The following is a 13,575-nucleotide window of genomic DNA, read 5'->3' as shown; positions in this document are numbered from 1 at the left end:
TGTGTGTGTGTGTGTGTGTGTGTGTGTGTGTGTGTGTGTGTGTGTGTTAGAAAATAGTCTGAATATAGGCAATCTTTGAAAGAACATATGAATTTTGACTAATTTGCTAAATCTTTGATTTATTTGTAGGTGCCCTAAAAATGAATACAAGTGGAAACAAAAAGGTAAAACACTTCTTTGATTCACAGGTTTTAAAAATATTTTCACATTTTAAGCATTATGGTAAATTGTTTTTGTTTTTCCATTTACAGCTTTTACATAAAGAGGAAAACATAATGAAATATCCAAAAGAAACAGAAACACTGCTGAGAAGACTTAATCTTCAAAACAAAGAACAGAAGTTATCACAAGAAGACTTTCTTAAAATAGGTCGACTTGAGAAACAGAATACTGACATTTCTGAAAAAGATCTTGCTCAAACTTTTCTTCAGAGGTTAATGATGTTAGATTACAGAGCCAGATACATTCCTGTACGGCAAGAACATTCAAATTCAAGCAAAGTACAGGCTTTTCCTGTGTCTGACCGAGTCGATACAAATGATGATGATGATTTGGCTGCTCTTTTTAATAGCTGTGTGGAGATGAACCAGTCTAAAGAGACACATGTGCACCCAATGGATGTTCAAATGGCAGTTTTTCACTGCTCAGACAGTTTTCTTAAACAAAAAATGATCACAAAGTTGTCTCAGTGTCAGTATGCCTTACCTTTGCTTGTTCCTGACCCTGTTACAATGAATACTGAGTGTCCTTTGTGGACATTTAGACAAATAACCAGAACATGGAAGATTACTGAAAACAAAAACAATTCAGTAACGGTCACCATGAGGAGCATGCCAATCTACAAAGCTGAAACTCCCATGATTTTATTTTTCCGCCTGGGTTCATTGTGTGTGTCTAAATCACAGCTGATGAACACCTTGATCAATGACCGCCACAACACATTCTTCCACAGAAACTGTCCAGGAAGTACCAAATCTCGTCATCTGATGGATGGTGTGACAGAGATTGCCTGGTACTGCCCTTCTGGAAAACCCAATGATTCCTTTACAAACTGCATTGCCTTCTGTAATCTTCATGGTGATTCTCTGTTGGTTGAAAGGCAACGTGAAATACTGACTGAAAAAGCTTCAGTCATTGTTGTTCTTGTACCAACTTTGGAGAAAAGTCAGGAAAGTAGTACAATCATCTCCACCCTGTACAAGTCTTCAAAACCTCTAATAATTCTTATTGGTGATAATGACTGTAGTGAAGTTCAGATGAAACCACTAAAATACAAACTGGGTCTAAAAGACAGAAACCAGGCAGATGTTTCTGAAGAAATTAAGAAGATTATTGGAAAGACTTTGTCTGGACCCCACACATCTTTCCAACTTGAATCCCTGACCAAAGTCTCTGGAGTCACAGTGGATGAAAACAAGACTGTTTGCCATATGGGAAAATCTGCATCAATGAAAACTGTGAAAGTGATTGAGGGACATGATATCATCAATATCAAAAATCAATTTCTCCCTTGTCAAGGGCAGCTTTGGCATGATTGGTGCAAAATAAACAAGGAAATACACCATCTCAAAGGACACATTGAAAAAGAAAAAGCTCAGAAAACTTCCCAACAAATGCTACTACGGCAGAGCCAATGCACTGTTTCCAGTAAGAAACCCAATAGAATGCTGATGGAGTTATTCACCAACAGTCTCATAAGTTTACCATCAAAAGACAGAGAATATTTCTTGAAATGGACTCAGATCTTCATTGATGCCCTCTCTACAGATGATCTGTCCTCAATTCTCCAAAAATATGATGAAACCTGGTCTGAGGTCTTAGATCTCAAGAAGAAACATGACAAATCTGACAAGTTAAGATGCAAACAAACTGAGCTTGAAAAGTTGTCTAAAATGCTGCAATCAGCAACCTTTGGCCTAGAGCACCTCTTCAGAGAAATGGGACAGATCTATGAAGCCCATAAATCTCAGAAGAAACAAACAGAGAGCCAACATACTGAATGGACTAAATACCCTGAGCTGGCTGCAGATCTGATGATATCAGGACACCCGATGGAGCTGATGGATGGTGATGCAGGTCATGTGCCTTTAACGTGGATCTCCAGTCTTATACAGGAAGTCATCAAGAAACTGGGTGACCGAAGAGTTTTTGTGTTGTCAGTTTTGGGTGTACAAAGCAGTGGAAAGTCAACAATGCTGAACGCCATGTTTGGACTGCAGTTTGCAGTGAGTGCTGGGAGGTGCACCAAAGGGGCCTACATGCAACTGGTTAAACTGTCGGACGAAATCAAGAACGATTTCAAGTTTGATTATATTTTAGTTGTGGACACTGAAGGACTCCGTGCTCTTGAGTTAGAGGGTAATACCACTCTTCATCATGACAATGAACTGGCAACATTTGTTGTTGGCCTTGGAAACATGACGTTAATCAACATCTTTGGTGAGAATCCAGCTGAGATGCAAGATGTCCTGCAGATTGTTGTTCAGGCTTTTATGAGGATGAAGAAAGTAAATCTTTCTCCAAGTTGCGTGTTTGTTCATCAGAATGTTACAGACATTGCAGCCGCAGAGAAAAACATGGAAGGAAAAAGACGCTTGCTAGAAAAACTGGACAAGATGGCTAAACTTGCTGCCAAAGAGGAGATGTGCGATGTTAAGTGTTTCAGTGATGTCATTGCATTTGATGTGCAAAAGGATGTGAAATACTTTGCCCAGCTCTGGGAGGGAAGTCCTCCAATGGCTCCTCCAAATCCAGGTTATAGTGAGAGTGCCCAAGAATTGAGAAAAGTTATCCTGTCGAAGGCTTCACCGTCTTCTGGAGTCACTTTGTCACATTTAAACAGCAAAATTAAGGACTTGTGGAATGCTTTGATGAATGAACACTTTGTTTTTAGTTTCAAAAATACCCAAGAAATAGCAACATATAGAGAACTTGAGGTTCAGTATGGGAACTGGACTTGGGCCCTGAGAAGTGAGATGCTGACAATTGAAAACCAGTTTTATCACAAAATTGAGAAGGGGCAACTTGAAAATCTTGAGCTCAGTTGTCTTTTCAAAGAAATGAGGAAAATGTATGAAGAAATAAATACAAATATTGCAACTTACTTTGAGACGAACAAAGAGAAAGACATTTTGGTTCAGTGGCATAAACAATTTGAAACCAAAATCAAAGAGTTTCATGATGAGCTTGTTAGAGGAGTGAAGATAAAACTGGACGAAGTTATCCAGCAGAAGAAAGCTCGTAAAAAACTTGACATGAAAAAGCCAGAGTTTGAGAAGAACCTGCTCCAAAAGAGCAAAGAGCTCGCACACAAGCTAAAATTCATGGTAGACGATGAAGTGGAACTTGAACAACAATTCAATGTAGTTTGGAGACACTGGGTTACAGAATTAACTTCAGATACAGAACCCATTAAAAACATAAACTTGGAGAAAGATCAGTTCACTGTCCTTCAAGACCTTGGCACTGAATGGCAACTCATTGAAGAATCAAAAAGTAGTCGGAGATACAAAAATTTGTCACAAGTTGGAGATTATTCTGAATACATAACCTCAAAGAAGAGCATGATAAATTATCTGAAAGCAAAATTCTGTCAATATGACCAGCAGAACGCAATCAGAGGATTCATTTTTCGTGTTGAACAACAATGTCTGAAGTACATTATGAGCAAACCTGTTGCAACAAGAGGTTACAGCTCAACTTATTTGCACGAAGTGGGGCAAAATGTCCTAAAGAGAGCAGCAGAGTTTCAGTTAGGACAGAAATTTACACTTAAAAAGGAGTTTCTAGTTGATTTGTCACTGTATGTGTTTGACAGTGCAGCAAATTGGATTTTAAAGTCTCACAAGACATACAAAGATAACAATGATGCACTCACTTATTTGAACAGTAAGAAAATGGAATATTACAACATTTTCAGGAGTTACTGTAAAGGAAACTCCTCTGCTGTTGTGTTTGGAGAAATGATGTGTGAAAAACTGAAGGTTTCTGCTGTTGAGGCTGCCTGTAACAAAACTGGCATTGATATTGCTGGAGAGATGAGGTGCAGTTTCCCAGCATTCAGTGGGAACAGGTTGAACTTGGAGAAACATGTGCTGGCATCACTTACAGAAAAAGATTTTAACAACTTTGTCACCTACATCAGAAATCCAAGAACACAAGTTGAAACATTTATCAAAGACGAAGTGCAGAAATACATGTTCACAACACACACAGAGAAATCCCTGAATATTCTGATGAAAAATGTAAATAACATTGGTAAATTTGTCAGTCAAGTTTTATTTGAGGCAACGGAGAAAGTCAAAACGAACCAAGGAGACACAGACATGTGGGTGAAGGAGTTTTCCAGTTTACTGAAACCCAACCTAACTCTTGACGCCATTTATTGTCAGAACTTCAGTGATATCAACACTTTTGACTTTCTTAAAGAAGAGATGGAGAAAAGCCTTGTTGACATAACTGTGGAGATGAACAACCTCTCCCTGGAGAAGGTGATGGAGTGCAGACAGAAACCCGATCAAATCCTCATTGATCAGCTGTGCAACTGCTGCTGGGAAAGGTGTCCGTTCTGTTCAGCAGTTTGTACCAACACCCTGAAAAACCACAGTCCTGAAAAACACACTGTTCCTTTTCATCGACCATCTGGAATTGAAGGCTGGCACACAAGAGGCACAGTGGATCTGGTCATTGATTTCTGCACCACTTTAGTGGCAAGTGATGGACGCTTCTATCCCAACTATAACTCAGATGAGATTTTTCCTTATAAACAATATCCAAAAGCTGGGGAGAGATATGAGTCATGGAGCATCACTGCCGATGCATCTATGCTGACATACTGGAAGTGGTTTGTGTGTCACTTTCAAAAGGAACTTGAAGACTACTATAAAATGAAATTTCAGGGTGGAGGAGAAATACCCAGTGAATGGAAAAAATACAGTAAACAAGAAGCCATTGAAAGTCTGGACGAGATGTGCAACTTGTGAAAAACAAATCAGAATCAGTGCCCAAATGGTTCACTTAAGAGGCTTTCAACATTTAAATAAAACATGCCCTAATATTAAAAAGACTGGTGTGAAGTTCCTCTGAAATCTATAAGGTTACCCTGTTTTTAATTTGATTAACGTGTGCTTTCATTCAGTAAACTATAAAGTTGAGCTATAATATGTTGTGTGAGAGCCCATAAAACGAAACATTTTATTTTTACTTTCTTGTTATTCATTCAAATAAGATAAACTGATGATTATTGTGTTTCTCAGCTACTTTATTTTTCATGACATTAACATCATGGCATTTATATAATTAGGGAAATAACCCAACACATATATTTGTTTTACTTTATCTAACAGAACAATTGTATTTCATAGTATGTTTAAACTTTTTTTTAGTTCTTTTTTAATTACAATTTCCTCATAAAATGGAGTTATAATATACAGTATAATGTATGTTCAAACTGTCATTCTGATCAATGTGTCACAAAATTATTTTAAAAGAAACAAAAAACTAGTCCCGTGTTGATGGTTTTATTGTTTTGAAATTGTTTTTGTTGTTGTTCACTTTGTTGAAAGAATGTTGGTTAAAAATGGTGTTTAGCTCAATATTTAACCAATGAAATAATTTGTATTTTTATCGGTTTTTTTCCACTTATTCAATTACAGTACATCCATTTTAAATGAGCTTTGTGCTTTGCAATAATGAACTAATGATTTTGCAGAAGAATATAAATATCCTATAAAGTAATAAAGATACCTTTCAGTGACTCTTCTTGTAAAGGTCTTTGTTCTTTTTAAGATGTTCAAGGGACCCAGAGGTGAAAACTTGAAAAAGTTCCTACTTTTATAGACAAACACAATTATGTGGACAGACATGAAAAAAGGTGAAGCTTCAGATTATTAGGCAGGAACTGACACTAATCCACCAGCCGAGACTGCTTATGAGAACATGCATCATCAGAAGTCAGTCCCACTCCTGCTGGCCACAAAACTGGACCATACCAGGCACTGACCCCACTCCAAGATGGCCCAATGTACCCATATGGAGGTCTTTCTGTTACCTGGGCCTGTAATCAGATACTCCTTTCTGCAGTTGGAAGGAATGGAGCTGTAAATCCTGGGAACCATCAGTTTCAGCCAATGATGGGAGATACATATTTTAGACAAGTTGGACCAGAAGAAATGTAGAAACTGAGGAAAAATTAATCAAAATGCATTTGTGTTCACTTTAAGTGTACCTTTTTTCTTTTCATAACCATGGATAGGAGGTGTCTAGTGTTATTCCTTATACATGATCATATGAAGTGATTTAATTTGAGTATTTTTAAACATGAGAAGGAGTAAGTATTTACCTTTTTATGGATGGCTATGAGTGGCAGTTGTCCTCCAATGCGAGAGTTGGGGGTTCAATTCTAGCAGTTACATGCTGAAGTGACCCTGGGCAAGACACTGAACCTCTCATTGCCACTGATGTGTGTCCCATTGGTGTATGAATGGTATAAAACACTGGTTAATCTTTGTACTGATAGGAGAGTGCTGTATGAACAGGTAAATGGGGACACAGACTGTAGTGTAAAGCACTTTGAGTATGTTGATAAGATAGAAAGGTGCTATACAGTAAATTTACTATTTATGTATAATTATCACAGGAGTTTGTAAAATTCCTGTGCACAATAGAAATCAAGGTTTTTTGCTTGTGGAGCTTGAACAGAAGAGCCTCCTGGAGATGTAAGCTCTGATGACAGGTTGACGACCTCTCTGGGTTCACTGACTGTTCCTCGTCAAAGTGAATATAAAAACTGCAGCTATTTGGCCTTATCTCATTCAGGTACTTTTTAAGTGAAAATTGTACTTTTCTGGTAAATTTTCCTGTTCATTATTGGTAAGTTGATGCTTGCTTGTTGTTGGGCTGTCAGTAGGTAACTCAAGCAGGTCTGAACCTCCCACACACGTCTGGATCAGTGGCAAGAGAAATTACTGGTTGAGTTTGAGCTGGTGGCAAATACTGATTGAAGGATTCAGACCCCAACTAGGTTTACAGTTCTTACAAAGAATACAAATAAAAATTCAATGTTAAAATAATTTGATATTTTAGTAATTTTCCTCTGAATGATGTTATAAAAGAAAGTGATTATTTCAGACCAGCCTATGTAACAACCTTCTACTTATAGTGGGCAGGCATAGATTTGGTGATTTAAGTGTGGATGAGTGCTGCAGGGAATGTTCTGGTCGGTCGTGTGCACAGATTACTGGTAATTGCTTTTTAGGGGTAATAAGAGGCAAACATGGTCAAAGCAATGTCTAAACTGGGCATCAGTTAAAAAAAATGAAAGACCACTATGACTGTTAATTTACTACATTTTCTTCTGACACAGGTAAGAATAACAGAACCAACATTTTAAAAGGGCATTAGTGGAGGTTTTGACAAATTATTCTGGACATGAGAACGTCAACCACTAATGTTCACATAGGTAAAATCTGGATAAAGTATCCTTAAAATTAAACAACGTTGTTGTGTTTTGAAATGTTTCTTCTTTTTTTGTTTTTTATAACTTCACATTTTTGTACTGTAGCGATATGGGGTGTAAATATACTGTTAATTATCAGTTATGAGTTAAGCTCATAAGATATGCATGTATTATGCAAATAACCTCGTTGTTTGGGCACCACCTCTCTCGGAGAGGAAAATCAGTCTCTATTTACCCCAAATTAATGTAACCTGAACGTGAGTTCTTTTCTCGTGTTTAAAGGGCATCAAATCAGTAATACACACAGATATGCCAAATTAATCACAAATGCAGTTGATTTTATGTATTTTATTATAAAAAATAATTGTATCTTGCACTATGTCCTGGCCGGGGCACAGTGTGCAAGTTGCAAAAAAAAGACCTCGCACATAAACAGCAACATACTAATGACATCATAATACATCTATGCATAAGGAGGCCAACAAAGGCGATGAGTTTGTCCACGGACACTACCAGAGTTCCAAAGTCCTGATAAGAGATGGCACAGCGTCTATCATCCGGCTCAGCTCTGATACAGGTCCACAGATGTCCTCGGGAAGGTGTGTGTGTGTGTGTGTGGGGGGGGGGGGGGGGCCAGAGCAGAGCTTCTTGTTAACATAACCTCCAGGAGAAATTTGAGATAGTTGGCCTATTCAAGACCAAGTGATGAAGTCAGATTCAGATAACAACATCCATTCTGGAACAGGCTGACTCTACTTGATTTTCTGTCTGCCTTCATAGTTCTGCTGGTATATCTCAATGGTGACTCCAAACAGCCAAATTTTGTGGTCACTCCACCGGGCTGTGCTTGTAGCAAGGTCGATTCCTTCCTGCCAGCGAGTTCCAGGGGCCACAAGTAGCCTGCAATTCTCAGAAATCGCGTCCAGCTTACAGCTTAGTTCACAAGGCAGCCGAGTCTGAGTGCTCGAAGCACGGCACATTCCTTCACACAAGGCAGGCAGCCTCACAGTTGCCAGAGCCGCTGCCACCGTCTTCCAAATTTGTTGATATGCCAGATACCCCCAATTCCAAAAAGCAAAAAACCTGTCATCATAAATCCAATTATGTACTTGTCTTCTACATCCTCAACGGACAATATGGACAGACACACCATCTTCCACTGCCCCAGGAATCCATAATGTATCCAGCTGTGAGTGTCCCTTCAGGGCATGAGGGCTCTCCTTTGCCCTGTCTTCTCGTCGAGAAAATTTTATCAATTGCGTTGAGAGACCAGCTGACCAGATCCATAATTTACAATTCAGAAGATATGTAAAGAAAGCTCTGTAAAAGATTCACATGACAAGCGAGCAGAAGCAGGAGGGAGGCAGGAGTGGGAGGAAAAGTGTCCATCTTTGTCGAGAGCAAGCAGGAAGGTTTCCAGTCCATCACAGGGACTCATAGAGACAAACGAGGCAAACAACCATTCACTCTTTCACTCACACCTAGGGACAATTTAGAGTTACCAGTCAGACTAACATGCATGTTTTTGGTCTGTGGGAGGAAACCAAAGAACCCGGAGAAAACCCATGCATGCATGCAGAGAACATGCAAACTCCACACAGAAAGGTCCCAGGCCAGAATTTGAGCCAGCGACCTTCTTGGTGAGAGGCAACAGCTCTACCAACTGTGCCACCGTGCTGCCTGTATCGAACACTATTAAAATTTAACTTCAGGTGTACAAAAACACAACAGATTCCATCATGACAATATTTATTAAACAAAAATGAAGCTAACAAGGAAAAGCTGAGTGAAAAACCAAGTCTACCTTTGCTGCTTTTATAGTATTTAAGGGGGAAAGTTTCAGCCAAGTGCTACTGATCAGTTGTACTGATTAAATGATCTGATGTGATCACCTACAGTAAAAGCAGGAGATTTGTTAGTTTGCTGATCTGGGGTCGACAGGTCTGGGTAAACATATTGTCAAGGAAGAAAAACATTGACACAATTAAAGACTCTCCACATATTACATCAATTTTATGCCTTTTTGACTAATTCCAGGGACTACAGAGAGCTTTCCTAAAAACACATTTTCATACAGTATCTGGGTGTTTCTCAGAGTGGATCTTTAACTACGGGTGCATTCAGTTCAAAAGACATGCACATGTTACAACAGCTGTGTTTCCTAGCAGATCTTAAAGCTCGTCAATTTGAAATCGCCTGCCACTCTGATATAGGTGATGACGTCCATACCAACACGGTTAGGAAACTGGACTTCCTGTCCATCAGGAAGCTCCACTTCAAACACATCTCCAGACAGCTTTACCTCAATCTAAAAAAAATTAAAAAGTGCTTTATTCTTCAATAAAAATATCACAAATAAATCTGTATGCCTAAATATGACCTGAAATTTATTTTGTGTTTGCTTGGTATTGCTGAGCCCTTTAAAGCGTTTCTTGAAAAAAATCTATGGCGTCTTTTTATACTTTTCCTACAGCAAACACTTAATTTAGCTTCTTCAAGCCATGTTTCCTCACCTTTACATCACTTCCTTTCTGCAGAGTGTTGTATTTTTCTCGTTTCTCATCGCCCCAACAACCAGCAACCTTTGAGTTGCACACGAGGACAGCACCATCTGCGTCATCATGGAAACGGGGGTTAAAGTGCAACGCCAGGTCATCGGAGTCCCAACCAAGGTCAATCTGAAATCTGAGCAGGTCGTATTAGATTTTATAAGATTTGCTTTGATATTAAGTGTTTGATGAGCTTTGAAAAACACATTTATTAGTAAAGCAAAAAAATCATCAGACCATAGCATAATTATATATATATATACAAACCGGATTCCAAAAAAGTTGGGATACTAAACAAATTGTGAATAAAAACTGAATGCAATGATGTGGAGATGGCAAATGCCAATATTTTATTTGTAATATAACATAGATGACAGATCAAAAGTTTAATCTAAGTAAATGTAACATTTGAAAGGAAAAATATGTTGATTCAAAATTTCACAGTGTCAACAAATCCCAAAAAAGTTGAGACAAGTAGCAATAAGTGGCTGGAAAAATGAAATTGTGCATATAACGAACATCTGGAAGACCAGTTAACACTAATTAGGTCAATAGACAACATGATTGGGTATAAAAAGAGCTTCTCAGAGTGTCCGTGTCTCTCAGAAGCCAAGATGGTAAGAGAATCACCAATTCCACCATTGTTGTGCAGAAAGTCAAGTCAAGTCAGATTTATTTATAGAGCACATTTAAAACAGAAACTGTTACCAAAGTGCTTAACAAAAATATCACATCAAATAAAAAGTAGCAAGATATATTTACAGCACATGAAATAAAAATATAAAACCGAAAACATAATTAGAAACAATGAAATACTAAATCAGATCACGTTGTGTCAAAAGTCAAGGAAATAATAACAAAAAGCATAAACTCAGTCAGAAACAAATCAGTCAGAAATACTAAATCAGATCTGATGACCTTGTGTTAAATAGGAATAATAACAAAAGCATAAACAGAATCAGCATCGATGAAAAACTAGATCTAAATCTGATCACCCTGTGTTAAATGTCGATGAGTACAGATGTGTTTTTAGGAGAGATTTAAAAGCAGAGACTGAGGTGGCCTGTCGAATGTTGATGGGCAGATTGTTCCAAAGTTTAGGGCCCACGACTGCAAATGCTCGATCTCCTCTGAGCTTCAGCTGGTTTTTGGTACGGCCAAAAGCATCTGGTCTGATGATCTCAAAGCCCGAGAAGGAGTATAAGGATGAAGAAGGTTGGAGAGGTATGATGGTGCAAGGCCGTTCATGCACTTGAATGTCAGCAGGAGAATTTTAAAATCAACTATGACAGGTACAGGAAGCCAGTGAAGGGAGGACAGAACCAGAGTAATGTGCTCAAATCTGTGAGGTCCTGTTAGTAGCCGAGCTGCAGCATTTTGTACGAGCTGGAGACATGAAAGCGAAGCCTGACTAACCCCAACATAAAGCGAGTTACAGTAGTCCAGCCGGGTTGTAATAAATGCATGGACTAGTTTTTCAAGGTCGGATCTGGACAGAACGGACTTAAGCTTAACGGACAGAAAGATAGTACAGCAATACCAGAATGGTGTTACCCAGCGTAAAATAGCAAAGACTTTTAAGTTATCATCATCAACGGTGCATACCATCATCAAAAGATTCAGAGAATCTGGAACAATCGTTGTGCGTAAGGGTCAAGGCCGTTAAACTCTACTGGATGCTCGTGATCTCCGGGCCCTTAAACGTCACTGCACCTCAAACAGGAATGCCACTGTCAAGGAATGGGCTCAGGAATACTTCCAGAAAGCATTGTCAGTGAACACAATCCACCGTGCCATCCGCCGTTGCCAGCTGAAACTCTACAGTGCAAAGAGGAAAGCATTTCTAAGCAAGCTCCACAAGCTCAGATGTTTGTACTGGGCCAGGGGTCATTTAAAATGCAGTGTGGCAAAATGGAAGACTGTTCTGTGATCAGATGAGTCACGATTTGAAGTTCTTTATGGAACACTGGGACGCCATGTCATCCGGACCAGAGAGGACAAGGATAGCCCAAGTTGTTATCAACGCTCCATTCAGAAGCCTGCATCACTGATGGTATGGGGTTGCATGAGCGCTTGTGGCATGGGCAGCTTGCATGTCTGGAAAGGCACCATTAATGCAGAGAACTATGTTCAGGTTCTAGAACAACATATGCTCCCATCTAGACGTCATCTCTTTCAGTGAAGACCCTGCATTTTTCAACACGATAATGCCAGACCACATTCTGCAGCAATCACAACATCATGGCTACGTAGGAGAAGGATCCGGGTACTGAAATGGCCAGCCTGCAGTCCAGATCTTTCACCTATAGAGAACATTTGACGCATCATAAAGAGGAAGGTGCGACAAAGAAGGCCCAAGACGATTGAACAGTTAGAGGCCTGTATTAGACATGAATGGAAGAGCATTCCTATTTCTAAACTTGAGAAACTGGTCTCCTCTGTCCCCAGACGTCTATTGAGTGTTGTAAGAAGAAGGGGGGATTCCACACAGTGGTAAAAATGGACTTGTACCAACTTTTTGGGGATTTGTTGAAGCCATAAAATTTGGAAACAACAGATTTTTCCCTTAAAATGATACATTCTCTAAGTTTAAACTTTTGATCTGTGATTTGTGTTCTCAAAAGTTTAAATTGAGAGAATGTATCATTTTAAGGGAAAAATCTGTTGTTTCCAAATTTCATGGCGTCAACAAATCCCCAAAAAGTTGGGACAAGTCCATTTTTACCACTGTGTGGCATCCCCCCTTCGTGTGTCGCTCTTGCTGAGAACGAGGGCCTTCACCGGACCCGACCTGCAGTCCCACATTTATGCCGATGTGAGCCGGTGAGCGCCGGGGAGCTGTGTGTGCACAATCATCAACGCAACGCTGTTTGGGTGAAGGATGTTTGCGTCGCGTGAGTGCACATTTGACACCGCTTGGGTGAGGATCGTGCAGCTCGGGTTGACAACGAGTTATTTCGCTTACCATTGTGACGTGTGAGCATCTCGTCATGTCTTGGAGCAACGGTGAGTTTAAAAAACCCTTATTTAAGGACACCGGCTCGTTATGTGTGGAGGATGTGTGCGCAGCCGCTGTGATTCATCCGAGCTTACAGACTGGCTAGAAACAGACACTTGATCATTGAATGATGTTTTATTTAACATTTGTGTCATATTTACACACACCCTCCGCAGACCATCATTTTGAATCTTTTCCCCCATGAGCTCTGGGATTTGTTGGCCCAGGGCGCCATCTGCTGGGGATCTCTGGGAAAAACGTTGTACACTGTTGCCGGGATGAAGAGGGCCGGTCTCTGACGGACGGGGCTGAAGCTCAGCGAGACGGCCGTGGAATCATCTTGCCACCGGCTCATTTCGTGTGGAGGGTGTGAGAGAGAACCACTGTCAGATCATCTGAGCTGACAGACAGGTTAAAAATAGACACTTTCATCATAAAATGATGTTTTACTCCAAACTCGTGTCACCTACACACATTCACTGCCAAAACCGTCATTTGCTCTGCCATTTGTTGTCCTAGAGCGCCATCTGTTGGCGGTCTCAGGGAAACGCTGAAAACTCTGTCCTCCGGCT

At 39.8% G+C, this 13,575-nt stretch overlaps 2 protein-coding genes across 2 annotated transcripts in view; one reads left to right on the top strand and one right to left on the bottom strand.

Moving 5' to 3' along the window:
• Positions 1-4,982, top strand: part of LOC119421099 (interferon-induced very large GTPase 1) — a 30,775-nt gene extending 25,793 nt beyond the window's left edge. Inside the window, exon 2 of the mRNA XM_037688496.1 lies at positions 252-4,982. Coding sequence (XP_037544424.1) covers positions 252-4,982 — 4,731 coding nt within the window. The remainder of the gene's footprint in view (positions 1-251) is intronic.
• Positions 4,983-9,617: 4,635 nt separating this feature from the next.
• The window catches only part of LOC119421540 (galectin-1-like), a 14,933-nt gene continuing 10,975 nt past the window's right edge, over positions 9,618-13,575 (bottom strand). The window contains exons 3-4 of the mRNA XM_037688886.1: positions 9,970-10,141; positions 9,618-9,764 (exon numbers count right to left, since the gene is read on the bottom strand). Coding sequence (XP_037544814.1) covers positions 9,618-9,764; positions 9,970-10,141 — 319 coding nt within the window. The remainder of the gene's footprint in view (positions 9,765-9,969; positions 10,142-13,575) is intronic.

This window comes from Nematolebias whitei, chromosome 15 (genome assembly GCF_014905685.2).
Source record: "Nematolebias whitei isolate Nwh7 chromosome 15, NemWhi1, whole genome shotgun sequence".
Taxonomy (NCBI): Eukaryota; Metazoa; Chordata; class Actinopteri; order Cyprinodontiformes; family Rivulidae; genus Nematolebias; species Nematolebias whitei.
The sequence above is the reverse complement of the archived record's forward strand: the minus strand, read 5'-3'. Positions and strand labels throughout refer to the sequence as shown.